We start from the raw sequence: 26,530 nt of genomic DNA, 5'->3' as shown, positions 1-26,530 counted from the left end.
TAGATAACAGAATTGTTAGAAGAGGGTATCATTTGTTTACTCGTTGCCGCTATTCTCTCATGTAGTTCGCAAATTTTGTATCCAACGAAAATTTGAATGCGAATCCAAGGAAATGATTCATCCCCCGGTTATCCCCAGTCGTGGAATTTTTCATCACGAGCACATCTGGTATATTTAAAGTTTAATTGATAGTATAAATCTTTATAAGAGAGCGTCTCTGGCTGATTTTACGATGGACGTTACTTCCGAGTGTGTCCGTTTCTCTACGAAGAATCGCGCGACGATGAATCACTCACATGAACGCTCAGAGAATGAGTAGCTTTCAGTAGTAGCAGTATACCGTGGTTAGTTTCCGCAGCCTGCGGCTCTCATATACATAATCCGTCCAAACACATACTCTTTCTGTTCTTTGGAGCAAAAACTCTACACATTTCGTAAAAAAATTAACTTGAAAATAGTAACCTTTTGATTTTGCGCTCTCTCTCTCTCCCTCTCTCTCTCTCTCTCTCTCTCTTCATTAATATTACGTCATAATAAACGTTGCAAACATATTAAAATAAAATGTCATGAATAATCAATGATTCGATTATGAAATGTGATAAAACCAATACGCGAAACCAATCAAGGATACAAACAATCTCCATAAATGATTCTCTAGAAAATAGGAAAAAAAGCCCGATGAGAAACAATAAGAGTTATTATTAATAAGACGAGACAAAACGTAGATATCTACAATTAATTTCTTAATTACACTCGATGCAAACATTCCGCTAATTTTTATGATTAGAAATGAGATGAGTCGCGAATACGAGCGAATCGACGTGACGATGGCCTTGACCAGGTGAATCCAAGTCGGGAAGAACGACCAAAGGAATCGAAGAATGACCGGCTGAATAAACGATCGACAAACGATTAGGATCATAGTGCAACGTTTGTAGCTTGACAAAAAAGGAGGGAGAAATAAATGAGATTTAGCGCGAGCAGAGTATAATTTTTAGGTGCGGCATGGATGCGATCGTCTCAAGCTGATGTCTTCGTCGACCTATGCTTACTCTCCTTCTCTGTTGAAAAGCAGGCATCACTGCCCTACTTCAAGGGACTAACTTCACGGACAAGAATGCTTTTTATCTTTTGTATGCATATATATATATATATATATATGTATATATATCACACATAAAAGTTAAAAAGTTTTTCAACATTTTAACTCGCAATCAGTAATATATGAGAATAGAGATATGACTTTTTCAAACTTGCAATTGCTACACACACCTGCGCGCACACCAATAAAGTTTTGCACCTAACATACAATCTATACCAAATATTAAAGAAAAAAGTAATATTTCACATTGTAATGTTCATAAATAAAACAAGTTTCTCAATAACTTTACGTCTATAAAATGATATGCATGTATGTACGTAACGACATAATAACGTACTTTCTGAAAAAATAAACGGATTTCAGAATCGAGCTATTCTTAATTTATAAACGATTGAGAAGTTCTACCACGGTATAACCATAACCATACCCAGCAGCGACAGTGAGCGTCGGCACCTTTGATGTAGTAGGTCCCGGTCACATGACTCGCCGCCATCTTCTGAGATGTACGAACGCTTAAGAGAAAAAGAGAGAGAAGTATTTTTCTCTTTGTCATACATACATAGGCCGCCATATTCCTAGATGTACGGAGTTGGGACTCACTAAAAACGTTCAGTGTCGATGCTGGGTATGGTTATACACCGTGGTCCTACTGTGTATGTGTACACTTACTTTGTTAAAGTCTCTCGATTTCATTTACAAATTATACATTATCAGTTTATGTTGAAAGGTACTAAAGATGTCACGCATATTATTCTTTGCTAACAATAAGATAAAAATAAAATTTTACGAAGCACCTTCTTAACATATTTTCCCGCATATTTTTTTATTTTAAAATCCAAATGAAATTGTCGGATTTTTGTTTACGAGTCGACAAATATTCTCATAAGAATCACGTTCGCGCAAAATAAACGAACATAAAGTCTTTCGTTCGCGTAAGATAAGAAATATTTATGGAATTGATAAAAGATTTTGAAATAATGATTACAGGTGAAATTCGGGGAGAAAGAAACGAGAGATCTTCCACACGAATTAAGTAGGAAGAAAAAAGAATTGAAGGAAAAAAGAATGATAACTCTTTATTCATTTAAAGATGAAATGCAGAGCGACAATCGTGCGCATCAAAAAAGTCTGATGATTACTCATTCGTTCAATGTACTGTTGTGAGCCATTTGCATTCAAGTTTTGTCTCCACGAGACTCGCGGTTTCAGTTAATATACATAAGTATCCTTTGTAATACCTACCGGTACGGATAACTAACAATAAGAAGAAAAGCATTTTGTTGTTACGATAGGCTGTTCGATTGATAAGTAGAGCATTTCTAAAAAAAAAAAAAAACATGTAATTATGGCGAATATGGACACCGTTTGTCAATTAATTTTACCGACATTTCTAATAATGCGAAATCTTACTACATATTAATTTATACGTAAAGAGATTTAAATAAACATTTTAAAATTTAAAATATCATAAACGTCGAATGTCAGAGCTAATGCAGACTCTTATCTTCATGCCATTGAAAAATTACTTAAAAGCTCGCGCGGCGCGGCGGTTCATCTACATATGAAATTCATGCATCAATCCCGACTTGGGATCGAGTCTGCGGTCGTCGGCATTGCTAAATTCCGAAAGGAATTCTTGGGAATGGAGAGTAGCCTAAAACCCGAATGAGTCACAAAGTTACCCACGAAACCTCCCGGGATATAATTTCCTTCGACACAATAGATATTGAAAAGAGGATCCTAATGTTTAAACATACGATCGGAATATCATGCAGAGTGAAAGATATCGCTCCATTATTCATCGACTTGGAGAATCGGTTCGCTGTCTCCTGGTGACTGAGGGAAAGATGGGAAAAGAGTAATAGCACCAGTACATACACATATATATATATATAGTACATAGGTATCTTCCCCATTTTCGCAAACACGTCATTGGGACTCAATATTTACCACAATCATTTAATCAAAGATTTTTAAAGGGTCCATCAGCGAGAGATATGTAATTAATGCGAGCCAAAGATCTTTCGTAACATCGTCATCTTGAGTAGGAAAAAAAAAGAGAAAATGGAAAATGGAAAAAATGCGACCGTACGAAATGTTTTGTGTGTCAAATGTCAAGTAAGGGATGATTTCGGGCTATTCTGAGATCAGGAAACACGGGGAAGTTGGTAACTTTATCTTGAAACTTTATCCTTTTCCCCCGATCTGACTAACTATCGCGCATGCAAAGGCAGCAGGCAGCAGCGCGCGCTGCAAGCTGCAACGCCTGCAACATGTATACCTGCACGTGTAGGAGCGCCGTCAGCCGTCAAACCGTGGTGCGCGATTGGTGACCGTGGCCATCGCGGCTATGGTGGGAGATCTCGATAAAAGTCAGTGGCAGACTGATTACGATTCAGAGTAGCGGTGGACTCCGGATAGAGAGCGGCACCGCGTATCCGCGCGTTTTTGCACCGTTCGGCTCTCCTCTCCTTTGACGTGGATCGACAGCCTACGTGATCCATCCTTGCTCGCTCCAACCTTTGTATCGTATCTCTCTCTTCATATCTTTGTCTTCCTTCGTTCCTCGATTTCGAGTTCATCGAAACGAATCTCTCTGCAAATCACGGAAGAACAGGGAGGTCTTTGTCGGACTGAAAATCGAACGAGGTGCATGCAAGGCGCGTACACACGAATACAAGAATACGCGAATACGCGAGGAGTACAAAGGTTCACGTTTGAAGCAACAGAGCGAAAGAGCCCTGGGGCGAACTATCATTCAGCGAGGAAAACACCACGAGATCGATAGTGTTGTGGCAACCACGTTGAAGACCACCACCCTGCCAAGTGTGGTACTCTGTCGAGAACTACACAGTGGAACTACGTGGAAACGGTGGAGATATCGAGAGTCGAGAGATATCGTTTTTTTTCGCGATTAACAAAATTATAACGCCAGAAGTAACGCGTCGCGCGCGAGAACCCGATAGCTCGTATACGCGAGACGATTTATCTAAAACAAGAGGAAATAATTGAAATTGAAAGTACCTATCATCGTCTGACATCGTTCGACGTTGCAATTCTCAACGGCGACGATACGACACGGGGTGTACCCTAGAAAAGCACGTGCAACGTGTGTATTCAGTGTTTTTCTGGGGGGAGGGGGCACTGTAAAAAAAAAGCGAGCACTGCGACGCTGTATAGAAAATCGCGTTGATCCATTCCCTAGCGGAAATTCAGCTTAACGGTGACACGAGTTGGATCGAAAGCAGCGTCGGTCGAAAATATGACGAGGTGGATCGAGATTGTTTCACGACAGCGAAGAGTCGACGTCTACCTGATGGTGATAGCGTTCCTCGTTTTGTACACGGATACAGAAGCGGCACCGACCGATGTCGTCATCAGTGACACCACTGCCGCTGTAAGTAAATTCAAATAATTATTTTCTCACATATGAAAAGAAAAGAGATGTATAAAATACACACAGAAATACACGTAGATGTACACACAACCGCGACTGTGAAAATAAAGTTACTTTATTACTCGGTTCACTGCTGGCACAATTATATGACACCATGCAGCATTTTGTGATCGCGCGATGTAGCGAGTTTGCGCGCCGATATTCGGAAGAAAGGAAGGAACTAATCCTCACGATGCGTCACATATGAGTAATACAAGATCGCATTGCGCGTACGTGTATATTCGCGTTAAAATGGTACGAGTAACATTCTAGGAAGGAAAAACGTTTATCTTTAAACTCCGAGGTGCGATTAAATCGGCCACCCCAAACTGTCTTTGCGCCGTGCAATATCCTCGGTTTAATATTACAACGAATCGAGCATTTTGGAGGATCCTTTCGTTTTTCGTTTATACATTGTCACGCAAAAAGTTTAGCTCTGTGCATCTATATCCATAAGTATAGAGCAAGTTCTATATTAAGATTTTAAATTACACACATTTAGCGATAACAAACTTAATTATCGGTTTAGGTAAACACACGGCCTATCACTTTGTGCTATCTGATGTTCTTGAACAGATAGAAACGCGCGCGCGATCCCTTGCATTTACTTATTCTCAATTCAACAATTGTCTTGGACGAATAATTGCGATTTGAAACTTTGAAATCACAAAGATTCGGGTTGATTTTTTAATTTAATTAATTAAGACGTGTGTGTGCGTGTATGTGTGTGTCCACGTGAATAATTAATAAGGAAAGCCAAGACCTTAACTTTTATACGTAAAACTTTTATAAGAACGTTTAATAAATAATTTATACTACTGCGCTACGCGTCATCACACGCTTGTTTACACAACCGTAGAAAAGTCATTTGCAATGTCAAACAGTAATTACTGTGTGGTATTGGTGAGTATGCATATATTTAAGTAGAAAAAAATATATCGCCACGTGTCTGCAAAAATTATCACGATCATAAATAAAGCTTAACACTTTCGAAACAAAAGCGTTTTCTCATCTATTTCAGTCGCTTCCATCGTTTCAAGCTTCTAAAATCGTAAGGTAATACGGTACGAGATTGGCAAAATTAATTTTTTCGCTGACTACCTACCTGATGCTCCAATTTTCGGGCAAGGTGCCAAGTCACCGAATCACGCGCGTACGTTTCTCTCGTTAAATTTTTAATTCTCGTTAAAATATACTAGGAAATTGTAAATAATGTATGTTCCTCAACACGGAAATACACTGTACAGAGATCGCGTGTGTTGGCCTTTGTCACCGCGATCGTCATCGGATTCATAGTCTGAACACGGGCGTCATCAGCCATCATCGGAATAGTAACGATCCGATCATAGATATTCTCATCGTCGCGCTCGATCTAGCGATCATTCGCTCTTTTAAGCCAGCAGTATTTTGACATTTCTTCTTCCCGATTATATCGAATGTAAGATAAAAAGATAATTTTCGCTTAATTTGCCGAGAGAAATTACATTTGCGGTTTTAATGTCGTTGAAGCCTTCGGGGGAAACCTTCTGCCATGGCATAAAATGAGTATACAATGAGTAGGTATACAGATAGCAAAAGATTATCGTTGGACAAAAACATCGTATCTGTAAGTTGAGTATTGTACTGTGGGGTAACAGGACTAACAGCTAACAGGATTTTAAATCGTGATCGCGAACGCTTGGGCTCGAGTTTAATACGACAACAATATTTTCGCGAATTTCGTCAAATAGGTACCGCGTGGACTCTCCGGCGCGGGCGCGATGTTTCGATAGCTTTCAACGCATGAACAAAGCAAAGATGCGGCTCTTGCTCAAGTCGGAACACGCTTGTTTGTTCTCAAGCACGAACGATATGTTAGCGATTAGCAGTGGGTCGAATACACGTGGATGAGAAAGACAAAAAATCCAAGTATGCGATTAGTGACGCCATGCATCCGACAATTCCGACACACTCGCGGAGATGGCTATATATACCTGTCGATAAGACACGCGCCTTCGACAGTCAATGTCGTAGATGATAAAATTTGAACCGTTCCTCCTTATAATTGAATAATCGGTTTAAATCATAAGATAATACATTTTAAGAGAAATATAGAAAGGGGAAAAAAATTTATTCGAAAACTAACAGAAAGTACTTACATATTAACGAAGCGATCGAGTGCCAAAACTATCGGTCAAATTTAAAAGACGATAACGAGATATACATATGTGTTGAAGATAAAAAAATATTTTTAGATTAATTGTTTGTGTGAAATAACGCGGGCGTGCGCGTGCGCGCGCTAATATGTAATCATCACGTGTCAAAGTGACTGTCTGATTTCTCGTTGAAACCGCGGCGCTGTTGCTATTTCCGCGAACGTGTCCGTGTAGTTTACGTAATAAACTCGACACGTGGAATCCGCACGTGCGTCGTTTGTTATGTTATGTAATACACGCTCCTAACGGTTACACTAAAAATTGTTCCCAGTGCAACCTGTATCATGCCTACGGTACCTAACTTTTAATCTTAATTCGCTTAAATATCCGTCTTTTAAACACGTCCTGTCGCGTCATCGTCGTTGACATTACTGTCGCGACATCACGAACGCGTCTCGGTCGCATTTGTAAGACAACGCCCGAGCCCTCTGAGCGTTTCTTTTTCTTTTTAAGCAAAACGCAATTCTCAAATTAACAAGTGCACCGGCCTACGCCTTATGCGCATTAGCATCAATTGACATTGACGCGTTGTTGAAACTTGAAACATTGGCTTATCGATAAAAAAAAATAAGAAAAATTCGCATTCGTGTCATTTGCACCGCAACGATGACTCATATGACGTATAGACTTCAGTCGCGCGTTACTTGCACGAGCTGAACTATTTTACTTCCGTGCCTGTTGAATCAGCGATTTTTAAGAGCTTTTTTTTATGAATCACTCGCTTTCATCACTTACCAATTTTGCCAATGTTTACGGATGAAACATTATTATCGAATCTTGCAAACGTAACTTACAGAATTAGCGAAATAGTTGTAATAATATTCTACAATCTACTAATATCTAATATCAAAAAAATACCAAATTATTCTGCAATCGCACAAATCGGTCAAATTAGTTACTTTCCTATCGATGCAACGGGACGAAACAGCAAATAGATAAAATCACGAGGTGATAAGTGTCTCGCGTTTCGATTATTATTATTTATGCTTGATTCGCGATATCACTACAACATCGTTAAATAAGGATAATTAACACGTTAATTTAATGACTGAATACATTTGTTGTAAAAGTGATATCGGTTTTTTTCTAATTTTCTAAAAATAACATAGTCAATCGTGTATTTTCTACGTTAATTTTTCTCATTTATATTTTTGTTCTTCGAGTTTTGACTTATGCCACTTTTATAAAGAATAAAGACTACCGTGAAGTTACACACTGAAAGGCATATTGTACAAAGCAGCGGTAGATCGGTGGATCGGTGGATAGTCGGAGAATTATCTTTTATATTCAAACAACGTTCGCGCGCGAGAGCAAAGGACGTGGAATACCGATGGCGTTTGTGTCGACAAAGACGTCGGCCTCTTCAAGGCCGGTGCGATTACTCGACACTTTTTTATGCGCTCTTTCCTTTTATTTTATAATCAACAAACTTGAAAATCTTACAATCGGACAGTATTTGGCAGTCGAAGAAAAATTGCTCTTTGTGCAGAATTATATCTATATATTTTTTTGCATTCATGTTATCGTCATCGAATATACGCAATGTGAAAATTATTGCGAAATTTTCGATTCCAGAGACCTGAACAAGTTGGACAAGTAACAATTGCGTTTAAGTTTTTATATATATTGAACCTTCACTCGCTATCGTGAGAATTTTATACATGTATATTAGGGTAGTCCTTATTTACTCGACAAAAAAATTTTTTAAACATTTTTTTGCGACACCTTCCAGAATGTTTCCAATTCGCAAAAAAATAATCCCTGCCAAAGCTCAGCTCGATCGGATAACGGAAACCTGTGCCCCCGGATTTTTAAACATTTTGAATTCTCTTGTATTAAACTGTTTATTCCATTAACAATAAGTATGAGATTAGACGACCGTGATAATACACATACTATCACATACGATATAATCTCATACTTATTGTTTATACGACCGTGTTTATATACGTCGCCGGTAAAAGACGTTCTTCCTTATTAACTAATGTTGCGATAAATATCACCACATGCCTCAGTGATCGATTGGTGAGACGCCCGTCACGGAATGAGGGAGGTCCAGGTTCGAATCCTGGCTGGGGTGTTATTTTTCGCAACATTTTCTTTGTATTCTCAGTATCCTATCCTATCCTATATATATATGTGCATCCCGTAATTTTCGCATATTTGTTTATTCCGAATTTCTTGTGTATATTTAATATAATTCTTTGATCAGAAAGTATCCGTAGATACGAAAAAGTAGATGATTGAAGCTATCAATCCAGAAAAAATATCGACAAATAAAAGTGTTAAGCGCGTAGTTATAAAAACACACAATATTCCTGAAGTGCTAGAAAAAGATATTGAACATTTCGTAACTGCGAAAACAGCTGATTTTTTCGACAGATTTAATATTAGTCAGGATTTTATGCAGGCTGACCCGTCAACCCGGTCAGAAAACGACACTTTTAAAAAAGGTTTTCAAATTGTATCCAAATTAAAAGCTGTTAGCGATATACAGCGGAAAGAGGCGTTAAGTTAATGGAGAATTACAGTAAATTAATTACTAGAAACGAAGATCAAAAACAGTATTTATTACGAGTTGTAAAATCGAACTGAGCTTTGGCAGAAATTATTTTTTTGCAAATTGGAAACATTCTGGGGGGTGCCGCAGAATAAATTTAAAAGTCGAAAAATAAGGACCACCCTAATATATATACATATATAGAAGATTTGATTGGGAAGATAATACAAGAGATAGGAATTTTTTCAAAGATTTGGAACGTTCAGAAAATCCTGCACATGTGTCAAATTAAGATATGTATATACAGTGTATGTATCACATTCGCGCCAAATTCATAATGCCCTCTGACAAATGCAATAAGACGCATTGTATTTTGTCACGTCGCGAGACAAAACTAGCCTGTGCGTGCTAAGTTAACCTTTTAAATTATCTCTTGTCCATCAGACTCATGCTTTCATCGTTAGACGACCGAGTATCGAACGTATACTCGACGAGTAAAAATCTTATCTGCACCATTCCATGCTTATATGAAGAAATAAGATATAACTTGCGAGTTAATTAGGAATAGAGCTTGAGCAATTTAGGGATAGACAAAATACGCACACACACAAAACAGACATCATTACAAGGGTTAGAACTGTGTGTAATTTATTTATTACAAGTTATCTGCGTTTAACTGACGAGGGAAAAAAATAAACTTTTATGGACGGTGAACCAGGTCGTTATCGTTGATAACGCGACAAGATAAAATACCATGTAGGCAGACTCGACTATTTAGACGCATTTCATAATGCACGTATTAAATTCTCTCAGCTCTGGACACAGCATTTGCGTGATGACTTCCGAAAACGAAACCGTGAGATAAAATTAATAACCATGCGACGACGATATTCATTACAATATTAATGATAATCGTGGAAAACAATTATATAAAAATGATCGAATGCAATTTGTCAGCACGGTTAATATCGCGAACACGATTCTAACCAGTCAGTATTCGGAAGAGACATTACGTTCCGCTGAGATAGAGTTGCTCGAGTTTTCATTAGCATGAAACACTTGGCCTTTGCGGTATCCTGCTATCTACTAATCGTACAAGTTGTACAATCGACGGTTGACCTAGATCCTAGATACTACCTTTATCTATTTTCGTCAGGATCAAGTAAATTTTCAATCTATTTTAAATATAAGAGAAATAACAGAATTATTCAGATTAATGACTTATAATTTGATAATCAGCATTTTTTCAACGTCTCAGATTAGATACCGCTTGGAGAGATTAGGTCGCACCGTTGCGATCTGCTGCAGAAAACAGTGATCACGATACGTCTGCAAGTAACACGAAATCTCAACGACCAAAAATTCAGGTCATGGAAACGAGCATTGTACTTCACACGTGCGTATGACACGAGTGAGTATAATTACGTACGATAAGTCTGTTCGTCACTCCAAGAGGATTAGTAGATATATACGGATACGGAAGAAGAGAGATATAAAAGATTTCTTCTCCATATATTGAATTATTGTAGCACGATTGTCTTCGACGACAAACGTATAGACGACGACAGTATCCAAATCCACAAGATCAATAGCATAGCACTTTTGGCGCAGACTGTACTTTTGAAAGAATATTATCGTGGTTATTTACGTCATACCTTGAACGACGGATTCAAGGTAATCCGGATATAAAACATTTCGTGTCTAACGTGAGTTCCGCTGTATAATTACGGCGGGAACGACATACAAAAATTACAAGTTTTACGAGCATGAGATTTCTGAGATTTCTCGATGAGAAATGCATATGATGATAAAGAATTTCTCTATCATACCAAATTCGTTGTGTTAATTCACAGATAATGACACGAGGATATTTTAAAAAATTCATACAGCATTCGGTGACGTAATTAAATGATGGATATTCAATCGGTTTTAAGAAGATATGGGTTTTAAAAAGATATGATATAACTATAGAAAAGAATGAAAGAGAAAATAATGAATTTCTGTCAATCGCGTCCGCAGACGGAATAATTATTTTTCAAAGATACATTTTTTCTCCGTCGTGAAGAAAATTCTTATAAGTTTCCTCTTGTGTGCGCGCGCGTGCGTGCAAAAAGAGGAGAAAAACTCAAAATAAAATTAAACTTGATAGATAATTCCGCGTGTAGGCGGTTCGTCTTTTTGTGTAATGAATAATGATACATGCTGTGGAAAGATCTACTCTGTGCACTCGGCAGATCATTCTGATGCGATTCATGCGCGGTCATAAAATATAATTGTACCCAAGGTTTCAAGTTTTAACCAATGTATTGTGCATCTTTCCGCGCGTACATTTCCGGTTACACAAGGAACATCCGGATAATCATCGCGTGATGCCTTCCGTGCCCCAGAGGCCTATAATTGTGTCTCCCTTATGTTTAGTTACCAAACCGCTACAATTTATTCAAAATGCAACGATTAATATTTGAATATATTTGACAATATAAATATAAATACAATATATACATATAAAGGTGCGCGTATCCATTCTCATCCATCTTTAACATCCGTATATTTTGCGAGTGCGCGCGCGTGCTAGCGGTAATAGATGTGTTAATCATCTCAGTGTACTTCACCCAGCACTCGCAATTAATTGAAGACAATCGCTGCCAATGCCCGCCGGTCGATGATCAGCATCCATTAGACTAGACCTTGAATTCCAGCGAAACCTCTACCTCTACTTCTACCTCTACCTCTACTTTTACCGCGCCGTGCAATGCTGACAATGAATCAAGTCATGATCGGATACGTGGAAAACCACTTGGCTGATTCAGTCGCGTCGTAGAACCGTACAGCGTACACGTTGATTCTACACGTATAATATATATGTGTACGAACGCAAAGAGACACATACACATATGGATAATATGCGCAGAGAGAGGGGAGAGGGAAGTAGAAAGGGAACCATTCCCGCGTGACACATGCACGCGTGGGTACGGACGCACTCCACTTACGTTCATTCATAAAAATCTCAACCTTTGCGGAAGCTGACTCGTCTAGAGCATATTACGAAACTTGTGTGATTCGTAGGAGCACTGACTCATTCTCATTCATTCGACCGGAAGAAAGTGTGATGGCCACAAAATTAAATGTTAATATTTAACCTGTTGAAGATACCACCCAGTCTTACGAAAGCAAGTTCTTATCAACGAGATATGGTTCTGGAAATTCCATAGTTACACACGCACAGCGCGCGCGCGCGTTATTCCCTTACGCTGCAAAATTTGGTAACGGAATTTTGTTAAAGAAAAAAAAAACATCGGAAAATTATAATCTGCGATATAACGATTATTGTATTTATAACACAACTAAAACAGTTTTTTTTAAATTAATTTTAAAATATGTTTGTGTAAGTTTAAATTTTTGTCCTAAAAAAATATGAATCAGCGACCCAAGGCTACACTCAGAAACTTTGCACTGTTATCAAGGGATGCATCGGATTACCACTGCGAAAACATCCGAATGAATATACCCTTTATGTGCCCCCCCCCCCTCTGCAACGGCATGATTCACGCCATAACTTCGCAATTATACTACAGATGACCTTGTTGCCGAACCAATTTACAGAATAACAAAGTGCGATCGTTTCATTTTTAAATCTGTATGTATGTAAATGTCACGCAAGAAAGAGAAATCGTAATTTTGCATTAATCATGGAAAGTTATATTATCTTTCCTTAAAGAATCTCCGCGTGTATGATTCTGAAATACAATAAAATAAGTATATTCTCAACAATACACGAGGCAAATAACATGGAATATAAAAAGATGAGTAAATGTAAATCGTCCGCCGTCTTCTTTTGCATGGTTCAGTAACGAATACGTGATATTTTGACGTTCGTTGTGCGATTCATAGAATATTAATGAGGACATAAGTGTGCGTAAGTGTCGTTAAATAACAGTAAATCCCGTTGTCGGTTAGGTCAATCTCCTCGTTCAGTCCGCGCTGCTTGTTGCCTAATCCGCCTAATCTATGGAACCTGATGAGTACTTTGGTAATTCTCGCGTGACTTACATCCGACTTATATACTTACTATTTTGCGCAATAATAATGTAATTTACGACAAATTGCCGGATTCTTTGCTCGAGTCCTCGATACCATCTCTTATAAATATAAATAGTTGTCAACTTTCTCAATATCTCGTCTCTCTCTTTCTCTCTCTCATTTTATTCAAATTTGACATTATTCGAATTATCGAATTATACTTTCTTTGTGCTAAACATCTCGAGTTTATCCGTGATATAAAGTATAAACGCGGATTAGGAATACGCGTACGTTCGTGTGGCGGCGAGCCGCCGCGCGGGTAAGAACAAAATCAATACGGAGGTAGCTCCGAAAAGAATGCACGCGACAGCAAATCGATCGGCTAACTCTCCACGCAACGGTGAATTATCCTACTGGCTAGCATATTAGAAACGCGCGTGCTCGTCAAGATGGCTATTTTACGCGAATCTAGAACGCGCGCGAGAGAAGCAGACAGCGCTTTCCGTGCCCGATATGAAGGGATGAGTCATTCTCTTAAGGAGGTAATCTGTACTTCGAACGTAACGTCATCCAAATTGGCTCTAATGACGATCTTGTGCGGGTCGTATCATTATTGCGACACGCGCTTCTTCTCGCGAGAAAAGAGCACGTCTCGTGTAACATCGGATCGGTAATATTTTAGTTTGTGGATTAGAAATATGTCACGTACGATTGGCATTCGCACGTTGTAAGCGCGGAACGATAAGCGACGCGTGTATTGGCAAAAATCGCCGAAGGTTTCAACGCGATCTGTGTATGACTGCAATGGTACGACGATGTAACGATATACAGCTATAACACGTGCAGAGATTTCCCACCTGCATATAATTGAAATTACAATTATATAATTGTACAACGCAAACGATATCGAAAGAAGAGCGACAAGCCCGAAAAAGGCGTTGGCAAATTTACACACGGATTAACCAAATTCCCCCTATCTTTTATTAGTTACTCACTTTCGAAAAACGAAGCTCGTAAAATGTCACAATGTTACGTTATATTACACCGACACCGAACTTAAAGGCCGATTCTTTGCGAAATGCGTTAATTTCTGCCTGCACGATTTCGCGATACAGTATGATATACCTTTATCTCGAGAGAGTCTTCGAGACTCGAGAGAGTCAACGAAGAAATATCGATATACGTACACTTTGATCGCCGAAATACTGGGAAAAGTTGAACGATACCTACGTAGACATACATACATTGTTACATTAACGAATTCAAGAAAGGTGTGTTAAAGAGCGTATTTAAATATTACAGAATTATCTGGCGCAATACGGATATTTACCGCCGACAAATCCGGAAAGTGGTGCTTTTTTAAGCGAGGATAAGCTGACGGCGGCGATCGAAGAATTCCAGGCGTTTGCCGGTCTTAACATAACAGGTATGTTAAATTTCATCTACTTGTCTAAATTTATATATTCTTAAACATTGACGTATTTGTATTATTATTATATACCACATATACCGTGTACGCATGTATATCACAAGCACGTATGTATAACGTATAAGATATACTTGAGTTTTTTATCTATCATCGAATCTCAGCAGACGCATTGATATTGGTGATTCATGCGGAAAATTACGGAGAAGATGCGTTTACTCGATGCTGCATGCTTGTGCACCTCGTGTGATTCAAGAAAAGAAAAGAAAAGGGGAAAAATATTAAGTTTTATCAAGTTTACATATATACGTGTCTCTTTATGTACATGTCAAACTGCTTGAGGACTGAGGAGCGATAACAAAACCCTGTTCCCCGTTACGGGTCTTTTCCCTCTTTCTCCAGTCGATTTAGACCGTTAATGATAATGAACAGCGATGATTCAGGATTCGATGAAACTCATCGCGACCGAACTCAACCTGACGCTTCAAGCAATGAGTCATTGTCATTACTATAGCGAGTGCAACGGTCCCATCGCTTCTGCGAGCGATCATTTTGGGAAATACTTATATCATTTGAGAAATATCGATCGAGAAATATGTGAAAAATACGCGACAAGTCTTAAAACATCCAAAAACTGCCTTGCAACTGCGATTAATAATACAGACCGAATAAAACTTTTCAAAGAGAGGGAATGGAATGAAAAAGATAAAGAATGTGAACGCGAGCAAGCTTCGTCGGTCATTATCATTATAGACATTATAGTGGTACAGTGGTGCTATACGAGAGTCCATGACAGGGCGAAATACAAGCAATGGAGTCCAATAAAAACCGAAGGTGAACGGAAGAGTGACCTAACTGTAAAATTGTAGGCCATCGGTGACGGCATTATCCGAGATGAAACGCGTTTATCGGCCATAATCTACTAGTCGCCGCGTCGCGCGCCGCCCGCGCCCGTGTTGACGCGTTTATATAGCTGCAATGATAATGAATGTAACTCTTAAAATAAGTAAAAAGAAGTACAACGAAAACGTATACAGAAATTACGTGATTTTCACTTTGAAATTTTGACATTATTTTTTCCCTAACTATCATCAGAACTAACACGATTCGGCTGCGTTCGTCACTTTCCTTTCCATCAAGACTTTTTGCTTTGCACGATAGAGGAAAGATGTTCGGAATATATGTTAAAATGTAAAACAGTGCATTTATTTAAAATTATTTAAAAAAAAAAGAAAACTATCAATGAAAAGCGACAATGTTGAAAGTTTCATCAGAGTTATTTCGTAATAAGTATAAGATACGTTTCTCGCAAAATTGTGGTCCAAAAAAATACAATCTTTGTCGCATATCGCGCCCCGGCGAAAAAATACAACCTTTGCAACGATGGATCCGTAAATGTCGCGTTCGAGTCGCGTGACCACGCTGCGAAACTAGTGATAGCGCGTGTGCACGAGTACTCCCGCGAACTATACATGCATATTGTGCATACATGATGCATGAGATAAATTAATACGTGCACAGGGTGCGAGAAATATATGCGTAATGTGTCCAGCACGAAAATACGCTCTCCGCGACAGACTCTCCAATCTCCATCTATATCCTGACAATCAATAATACGAGAAAATCCGCGGGCATTTAATTATTTTTATCACGCGATTCACGTACACAGAAGACGATGATAGGACTGATAGGAGGCGGCAAAACGCAACGATATCGATTTTCGTGAAGAGCAACGTGTTGTCTCATCTCTTCGGTTCTACGGGAATGAACAACGGGAATAAATAATAATCCTCAAATTTATCTCGATATTTTTTAATTTCAGGCGAATTGAATGAAGAGACCGTTAAGCTTATGGCTACACCAAGATGCGGTGTTAAAGATAAAGTTGGGCCAGCTGCCGATGGAAGATCGAAGAGATACGCTCTTCAAGGTGAGCAAAACATGTTGATATTTATAAAGCTTGATCGAAAGATCAATAGATTTCGTCACTTTGCGCGACTAATCGGTAATTGACAAATTTAAGAAAGTTTAATGCAATCGAGAGCGTAGACGTAATCGCGCGAGGCGTGACACAACTTTACGTTTGATCGATCGCGCGGTCGGGATTATCTAATCATTCTAATCGATCCGCATCGACAAACCGTCGAAACCGTCCCTATTGAAACTCGTGGAAAGTCTACATAAAATACATTATCGCGTAAAACAGAAAGGGTTAGCTATTATATATATTAATAATAGCCGCCGTCACGAAATAACGAAATAACGAGAGGAATAAAAGGTTACGCGTATAGAGATACGTAAATTAATTATTTAACGCATTACAGGCCTACAGGGTCTTTGGTCTTTTTACAATGAATAATGAACGTATTCCGCGCGTTTACCACTACGTGGTACTAGAGTCTTTGATATGGAGTCAGTCACCCTAAACGAGTCACGTGGATTTATATCTATATCGCGATAACATGTCTGTCGGATGTGCCAAATACATTCTAAATCAGCCACGTGAATTCGTTGGAATCAACTGTTGCATTCGCAATTTTCGCATCTGTACTAAATTCACTTTGCGAGATCTAATGATACTAATGCAAAATAAATAGAGCGACGATCGGTTAACGGTTAACGAATCGACAAAATCCTCTTTCGATTCTTAAAAATATTTTGTATTCAAATACACATGTAACGGGCGCGTACTTATATATTTCTTTAGTAGGTATATTTACAACCGACGAGATATATATATTTACATTTATATGCAATGAAGCGTCTCGCTAAAAAATGCTCGATACTTAAACGCTCGTTGACTCGTCCACGTCAATCCTTTCAATCCTTTCGGTCACGTTGTATTGAAAACAAAAAAACAGAGTGGGCAAAAGCCCAAAGGGGCAAAGGCATTCTTACGCGTGACTATCGACGGAATAATAAAGCGATCGCAGCTTCACGCGGGCTAACCGTGACTTTGAACCCAAGCACGTGCGCTTCATGTTTCAGTGAACTCTTGGTGCTAAGTTCGGCCATGCGTGCATCCTACGGAATGTCAGTCGCACAAAATTCGACACACCCGGTGATAATCCAATATAACTATACGCTACACAGTTAGTCCCTCATTTTGCTCATTCGGATCTCGCATATATATGTATATATATAGTAAACGGATCGAATGGATCGTTGCGTAAGAGTCGTACTTACTCGAGATGCGCGCAACTGTTGCATAAATCGTAGCTGTGTAACCGTAATGAGCACGTAACACGCGAGTCGCGATTTTCATCCTTACGAGTAATAAACAATTTACGCGCCATAATACAATGACGACGCAACAGTGTGTACGTAGATTCGCAAGATCGGGGAACAAATATAACAATATATCGGAAGATCGGAACGTGACGCGCGTATCGCAGCCGGATTTCTATAGCGTAGATCCTCGCGTTGCGTTGGTGCGTAACGGACTTACGTGGACACGTTAATAGCTGCGGAAAAAGAACAGCTTGTGCGTGCGTGCGAACGAGGCTGCATCGCAATATTTTTTAAACAAGACAAATATTCCCTCGCTCTTTTCCATGCGCACCTGAGTACGTATGTATTAAAACGCTTTATCGTAGGATCTAGATGGCGTACGAAGAGCCTGACGTACAAAATTAGCAAGTATCCAACTGGTATAAACAAACAGGAAGTGGATAAAGAAATCGCGAACGCATTCAGCGTTTGGTCGGGTGAAACTGATCTGACATTTACCCGCAAAACAGGACATGAAAATGTAAGGGGCTCATACAATCGAGATACATATATATATCCACTTACTCATGTCATCACTCGACGCGGGTAATATTTTCTAAGAAAAGGTGTATTAATTCGCGTTTAGGTTCACATCGAAATCAGATTCGAGGTAGGCGAGCACGGCGACGGTGATCCTTTCGATGGACCTGGCGGCACCTTGGCGCACGCGTATTTTCCCGTGTACGGTGGTGATGCTCATTTCGACGACGCTGAACGATGGACCATCAAAAGCTATCGCGGTACCAATCTCTTTCAAGTCGCGGCTCATGAATTCGGGCACTCGCTCGGCTTAAGTCACAGCGATGTCAAGAGTGCCCTAATGGCACCTTTTTACCGCGGCTACGATCCACACTTTATCCTGGATCAGGACGATGTCAGCGCGATTCAGGTACGCCCGTTAGACGACCGAAATCTCCTATTATGAGTTACATTCGTGGATCCATGGATGATGTAGCGTGCTTCTCGAATAGCGATACGAAATTCATTTCAGGCTCTATATGGAACGAAGAGCACGTCGCGAGGATCGCGACCTTTGCCGCCTGCCGAAGAAGATCCTGAACTGTGTAAAGATCCCAAGGTCGACGCGATGTTCAACACAAAAGACGGCGAGATAATTGCGTTCAAAGGTACGTACTACGAGTTGTAATCTTTCATTAGTGTTTAGCGTTTGGATTCTCTAGCAAAGAGATGCTGCGCGCACGCGCAAGACTAGCAAAGAGGCGAGAATGCTGATATACTACTGTGGAATTTCCAGGAAAACATTACTGGAAATTAACGGACAACGGTGTGGCCAGCGGCTATCCTAGACGTATTAGCAGCACGTGGAAGGAGCTTCCATCAAATATAGACGCTGCATTTACATACAGGAATGGCAAGACTTACTTCTTCAAGGTAATCGTTCACCTGACCACAACTTTCCTTGACAATGAGTGAGATCCAAAATTGATTTCGTTTTTCTTTCTTCACCATACTAAATATGTATTTTATGTACATATATATATATCGCTGCAATGTATTGTAATTCAATATGCAGATTTCATTCGCTACAACTAACCTTATTTACAATTATTTTGCCTCAGGGCACGCAGTACTGGAGGTATATTAATACGACCATAGACGGTGACTATCCGAAGGAAATTAGCGATGGTTTCACCGGTATTCCCGATAACATCGATGCGGCTACCGTATGGACCGGAAACGGCAAGATTTACTTCTACAAAGGCGCGAAATTCTGGCGCTTTGATCCAGCGTCGAAGCCACCGGTGAGAAATAACTATCCTAAGCTCATTCAAAATTGGGAAGGCATACCGAATCACGTCAACGCAGCAGTGACCTACAAGGGCTACACGTACTTCTTCCAAGATAACGCCTACTATCGATTTAACGACCGAATGTTCAAGGCAAGTACGATTTGGATTTTTAATTAATTTTTTCTTTTACTTCTATAGCAGCGTTACATATGGCAATATATATTTCGATCGAAAAATAACGGCTGGAAAATAACATCGAGCTTACGTAATAACACGCGCGCGCGCGCCTCTTCTTGCTCTCTTTCTCTCCCGTCCTGTGTTACGTCCCAAATTACGGAACGATTCTATAAAAATATATTATATGAAAAAAAATCATCTCTTGGATTTGTCAGGTGGACGACGCTAATCCCGCCTTCCCAAGATCGACAGCGTACTGGTGGTTCGGGTGCAAGTCCGCTAACAGAGGGACACTAGGTAATGATCACTGGCCATTCGCATTTGCCAGTAACCTGGACGTGGCTGATACTGATAGACTCGACGATTACGGTAGTCTTGACAGCGTTGGCGACATCATTCTAGACGCAGGTACAAAATCTTTATCGAATCCTGCCTCGCCTCGAAAAATCTTGAACATTGTCCGCGACAACCTAGTCCGCGCTTATCTCAAATTGAATATCTCTTGAAATGGATATATCTCGAAGAATAGCTCTCGGTTCTTCAACCAATTCATAAAGTTAATTTCTCTGTTATCTAATAGCTCTCGGTTCTTCAACTAATTCATAAAATTAATTTCTCTGTTACCTTTTCGTATATCTTATCACAGATTTTATTCTTCGTCTTTTATCGACGTGTGCGTTGGGCGTAATTATTGTTACTGTACTTATTAATTTCCGTTAATATACCGTCATACGTAATAAGAATGTTCCAAGAACAACGAGATGAATAAGTTTCCGCGAAGCCTCATGAATTGCACTTCAAATTAATGCCCCGGAGAATCGCGACATTGGATACCTAGTAGTCTGCTTCGTTCGTTCCAATTCGTTGAAAATAATCAACGTGGAAACAAATAATCCCCTTGGCACGGAGGCAGGCAGGAAGCGCGATATTAAAAAATTTGGTGTTTCGTATACCTGGCTACTACGATACTAAGGCTTCATCACAGGCGCAAAAAGACACGTGCACGCAATACTTTAAAATAAATAGAGAAAGAGAGAGAGAGAGAGGGGGGAATCAGGTTTATTTCCTCTCTCTCCCTCTCTCTCTTTCTCTCAATACCTAGTACAAAGTTGAGATACAATATTATGTTAGAATAAACTGGTAGGTTCGAACTAGAATGTTGTAACGTTGTCCCGAGATATTACGAGCATGACGATTCGAAGTGACTCTTTTGTATCTCGTGCGTTTTATCGAGTCACAGATCGCTAAAATCGGATGTGACGCAACGCTTATGCTCGCTGGATAACGAAATGTATTTCAAACATACCTAACGTATCATAATTCAAGCTCTATATATTTACACGGAAGTTACGAAATTAGGTAAGTGAAACATGGGAAAATAAAGTAATGCTTGCACGATTAGTCTACGCGCGTAAAAACATTAATGGCATTATTTTGGTTGGCAACTGTTCTATGCCTATTCCCATCACTAACCAAGCGTACTCGAAATTGAAAAGTATAAATAATCACTTAATTAATCGATTAATTATAGTTTTGCGTTTTATAAACCTAAATTAACATTTAGCTTTATAACACATAAAACTTTAATTTATTATAATACATTATAACGTTATCATTCGTTAATTGTTAACATTGCCCATAATTTTAATCATATATAATCGTTATTTAGTCTCATCCCATCCCGTAATACAGATTCGCGAATCTAAGATTTTCTGTTTTGAATTCGTCAACATCATTTCATGGCTTACATCGATTCTTTATCACAAAGATTTACGAAGAAAAGTTTTAATTAGTATAATTTCACATACCGTTGATAATTTTGCTGTACGGAGTGTACGCTAAAGCCCAGAGTATTTATTAGCCAGGCGACGGATAAAAACACTAAGTATTTAATTTCTGAGAATACCGACGGACTTTGAAAACTAAATGGTGATCGTGCGAAAGGTCGCAGTATATCATCGTCGCCGCATCCAGTTTGACAAGACACGAGTAAATATATTCTAGAAATAAGAGACATTTTTTACGTTCTCTCTTTTTCTCTCTCACTCTTTCTCTTTTGTTCTTGTTTCGTTTACACGGACGGCTTTCATTCATTAGCACATTACGATTATGGTTTCGCGTACTATTTATTCGCTGCCTCTTTTGTTTCCTTACACGCGTACTCTATCTCTATTTTCGTCCTTCCCAGAGTGTGAGACTTTTATTATTATTAGTAGATAAAAAATAGCACTTGTGTATAAAGCATGAATCTTTCTCCGTATGTTGCATCATCGATCATAACTTAAATGACACAGGTCAAATAATAGTAGATAACACCAAAATTACACGTCTCATCAATCAACACGCACCATACCAACTTGTTCTAAAATCCATGCACGTGAGAGCACACGCGTGCACCTGCACACGAGCGTGAAACAGGGATGAGGTGCATGAGTCACTGGTCACTGCCGTTGGCAGTTGCGTTGTTTGGAACTTAATCTAGCATAAAAGCGTGTTTTCGACTTGCTCCTTCTCTCTAACAATACGTCGACTCTTACGGTCTTACGGGAAATCCTTGTTCCTTCCATGATTTTCATACACACACACACACATACACATTTATTCGTTCCTTTTTTCCTATCATTCGTTTTCCAGATTAAAAGATATCTTTACCCGCAAATAGTCTTTTAGGCCGATATTCATAATCAGATTTTATATGTAAAATTGTCTTAAGTTCATCTTTAGATACTCCGTAGCCAATGAAACGATGCAGTAACATCTACAGATAAACTTAAGACAACCTTAAATATAATAAGATTTGACTATACCGGCCTTACACGCACGCCTCGCTGCACAAGTACTTAATCTCAGGTATTCGTCGTGCCCGTTGAAAATTAATATTTTGGAAACGTACGTATAATGTGTGGTTTGCAATCGTGACACGCACTAGCCCTAAATCTTTCCCTCTGACGTTTCTTCGGGCCATAATCCAATTAATGGGATTTTATGAGAAAATAATGCACTCTCTTGTGACTCTTAAATACTCAATCTAATTGTAAGTTTCCCTATTTCTCTCTATGTTCTTTCTCCGTGCTCTATTTTTTTACGACGCGTACGAATCTATGAGAGGAGTAACAAAATATTTGTTTGATGTGTTTGTGAGATATTTTTTACTTTAACTATACGTTTCGATTCTAATGCAGTTATATAAATTTGTTTTGCAAAGTAAATATAGGTAGTAAAATAAAAATAGTACAAAATAAATATATAATTTTATATAGTTATAGTCTTACTAGCTGCCGATGCGCCACGGATTTTTTAAATATGGGCCCGTAAATTGTTTTCGAACGAGAAAGGTCACGAGATAGAAGATAGAAGACAGAGAGCTTATTAAGATTTAATTTAATGAAGATTCGCGTCTCATTACTTGAAGATTCGACATACTCTTATTACTTCTGTACTTTGTCTAGCATGGGGATCTTTAACACACAAACACAAACACAACCACACACACACACACACACATGCATACTTAATTACTTACCATTACAATAATAAGTAATTCATATGTTGACATTCTCGTGTATTTGGTGCTTGCCAAATAAATGCTGAAATGGCTTGCCCTCGCAACAATCGTCGGCTTCAAATTTGACGTAGCCTGCGAATAAAATATTGAATATAATATAGTTAGAAATTTCAATTTCATAATCAGTTCGAAATCAGGCAGCCATATTAAATCAATTAAACGTCGAATTCTTTATCCGCGATGTACAGAACCGATATACAATATACACATATGCATAACTTGTCTGTTCGGTATAAAGAAATCAGACGTGTTTTTAGAGTATATCAAATATAAATACAAAATAAAAATTACGCATTTATATGAGAATAGCACTAAATACTGAGCTGTGTACAGACAATAGGGCGCGTTCAGCAGACACAACTGTTGAGTTCGTCTTATCAACACTCTGCCTTGCGTGGTTGGTTCTAAAAGTAAAAGCCACGCACGTTCGATTGCTACTGAACGGCTTGGTCTGCTGAACGCGACCAATAATAACGACGATGTCTGCTTACAAAAGATAGAAAAGAAAAGAAAACGTGAGAAGGCTCACTCACCTCACTCAGTGAGTCAATAAGATGATCCACCACCCGCATTAACCGGGAGCAATCACCTTTTCCAGACGACAACAATGTACATCCCGAATTCGGGAAAAAGTAAGCGGTCAAAGCGGCGCGACCCACGACCGATACACGTGCCAAATACCCCGATTATTTACGCGCGGAAAAAGCAAATAAAGTTCCAAACAGCGGCAACCGGCAAACGTCAAACGTCAACCGTCAAACGTCAACCGTCAATCGTCAATCGTCAACCGGCAACGGCGGCGAGAGCGAGGGCTAAACGGCCGACATGACATCTCTGTGGCGTGCGACGCTTCGCGCCTTCGCGGCCCGGCCCGCGCCATGTTTCACCTCAACTGTTTCACGCTCTCGAGTGTGCGCATGCGCATGCGCGACGCGCCGACCGCGTCGCGCGCCGGCGGCGTCGCGCGACGCGCGACATTACGCGCCACTACGATTCCAATTTGAATTCGACAGGAGGAACCGACGAGCTCGTCACATCATCGAATCACGATCACGATCACGGAAACTCTGGGGCATCCGCGAGTTTGTTACATCCGTCGGGAAGGACGTTGCAGCTTCTGCTCAGCATCGCGACAGGGATCATCGCGAGGTTCGTCGTGGCTACGTAAAGACATATCCACGTCGCCCCGATCGATTTTCCTTTTCTACTGTGAACGTGTCTGTGATTGGCCGCTTCGAACTTCGAACGCAGATCCTGCCGATTAAAACCGTTGTCGTTGACGCGCGGCGCAGCGTCTTCAGGAACCTGCCTGCGCTCCCGATAATTATATAATTTATAATAAATAGATAGCTAGGAAATTTTCGACGACCAATATTTTCGTCGCAATTAAACTGATGTTGAGCCGCGTGCTTGCGCAAAAAGCGAAAGCGCAGCGCGGCTGTAACAAGTATTTTTGAATTTGCACACATTTTTTATAAATGCAAGCGCAAAAAAATATGTGCGTGTGCGTGATACATACATACACGCGCGCGCGCACACACACACACACGCACGATACCATTATGCTACCTTTGAATGATGTTTCACGCGCAGTAACGTAACGTAGAACGTTTTACACTGCCTGTTTATTCGCGTGTCCATCATTTGCAAAGAACTTTAAACGTCAAAGGCACTTATACTGATTCCTTGAGATCCGACCGTTCGATTAGATCGCGAAATGTATAAAGGATATTAGGATATTGCGACATGACAACTAATAATTAATAAAGCAATAATCGGATTCTTTACTGACAATATTGTAAGTAAAAAATATGTATTTGTTGATTAATGAAAGTATTATATGCGTGAATATTATAGACTCTCCTATACTTATGTAATGTAAAAAATGCTACTATATTCCATATAACACTAAGCAATTATAGCCTATGTGTATATTATTTTTATTCAATGTCTTTTTGTTCAATTTCATTTGCATGCGCGAACCATTTATATGTATATAAATATCTAGTGCTAGTATCATGGTGCGTTGCGATTATACTAAAGTGACTATTATCTAATGCGCAAGTGCCTTAGAAAATATTTTTGTAATTTATACAACTCTCCAAAAGGAATTGTAAATGCCAGGTCTGTTCAAGCGCAACTTTTTCTATACGTCAACGTCGCTTCAAACCATACGTTTAATTTCGCTTCCATTATCGAGTATGTTTGAAGAGAATTCTTGTGTCGTTTTATATAAACATTTCTTTCTCGCGGTTTCTTCTAACGGTAGCCTGTTGTAGTTTTATATATAACTATATTATTACAACTGTATGCAAATTGTCAGACTGATCTCTGACATTAATGGTGCTGTATGTATGAGAATTTATACATCTATACAGTTCTTATGAATTAAGTACCCCTTTTTCTTTTCTAGATTTTACAAAATAAAAGTGCACTTTGACACGCGTTTAACACAAAAACATACACCAATCGTTTTGGTAAGAAAAGAAAGATTATACACGTGAAAACTATCTTCGATCAGTATTCCTGTGTTCAGTATTGACAAATGTTAAAACAGCTCTAATAATTGTGTGTCTCATATATTTCCTTATATTTCAAAAAGTATCTTAATGTCTAATAATACGAATGTTTGACCAGTACTTAATTGTTAAAAATTATACTTAGCCTTTAAGTATTATCAGAGTACAAAAAGAAAGGCTTTGTACTTTTCATCAGTATTCGTTGAATAAAAGAATTTCTGTACAACACGAACGTAACTTTTTTATTACACAATCTTGTTTTTAACTGTTTAAATGATTGGTTGTTGTTTAAGGCAGCTTGAATATTACCATCTAATATACATAAATTTAATTGTGCAATGCCTTTCTTTGTGTTGCTACTGACATTAGGGTATTAATAATTCATATTGAAACTTGCCACGCTATTGTGTCGTGCCTTGAACAAAATCTCTATTGTATTATATTTTTCATCGTCATACAAATAATATTAATAAATACATATGTTTATTTTAATCATTTTTCAATGCATATTATTCGCTATATGCGCATTTTGCTTACACACACGCACACACATAGAAATACGTACCGAT

The 26,530-nt window shown here is 39.0% G+C and overlaps 1 protein-coding gene across 4 annotated transcripts; it reads left to right on the top strand.

Moving 5' to 3' along the window:
* Positions 1 to 3,486: 3,486 nt before the first annotated feature.
* LOC112452075 (matrix metalloproteinase-14-like) lies at positions 3,487 to 26,453 on the top strand. Of its 4 annotated transcripts, none has more exons than XM_025012106.1 (10): positions 3,487 to 4,499; positions 14,556 to 14,679; positions 16,502 to 16,609; positions 18,276 to 18,430; positions 18,536 to 18,838; positions 18,941 to 19,076; positions 19,205 to 19,341; positions 19,530 to 19,850; positions 20,093 to 20,174; positions 24,456 to 26,453. In XM_025012106.1, exons 1-10 carry the CDS (start codon positions 4,365 to 4,367, stop codon positions 24,608 to 24,610), a joined length of 1,656 nt encoding a protein of 551 aa, XP_024867874.1. In that variant the 5' UTR covers positions 3,487 to 4,364; the 3' UTR covers positions 24,611 to 26,453. The 4 variants fall into 4 exon arrangements, with proteins under 4 accessions (XP_024867874.1, XP_024867873.1, XP_024867876.1 ...); XM_025012105.1 differs by having other exon boundaries at positions 20,093 to 20,285; XM_025012108.1 differs by lacking the exon at positions 24,456 to 26,453 and adding an exon at positions 24,041 to 24,390.
* Positions 26,454 to 26,530: the final 77 nt, after the last annotated feature.

The sequence above is a fragment of the Temnothorax curvispinosus genome, unplaced genomic scaffold, assembly GCF_003070985.1.
Source record: "Temnothorax curvispinosus isolate PA1 unplaced genomic scaffold, ASM307098v1 QBEX01002937.1, whole genome shotgun sequence".
Lineage (NCBI taxonomy): Eukaryota > Metazoa > Arthropoda > Insecta > Hymenoptera > Formicidae > Temnothorax > Temnothorax curvispinosus.
Note: the sequence above shows the minus strand (reverse complement) of the source record. Positions and strands in the feature narration are given on the sequence as shown.

What these genes read in the sequence shown, in the direction of transcription:
- LOC112452075 (XM_025012105.1), top strand. Translation starts at nt 4,365, where the DNA reads ATGACGAGGTGGATCGAGATTGTTTCACGACAGCGAAGAGTCGACGTC. An exon ending in TGCCGGTCTTAACATAACAG is followed by an intron (nt 14,680 to 16,501) that starts GTATGTTAAATT and finishes TTTTAATTTCAG; the next exon opens with GCGAATTGAATGAAGAGACC. An exon ending in CGACATCATTCTAGACGCAG is followed by an intron (nt 20,286 to 24,455) that starts GTACAAAATCTT and finishes TGAATTCGACAG; the next exon opens with GAGGAACCGACGAGCTCGTC.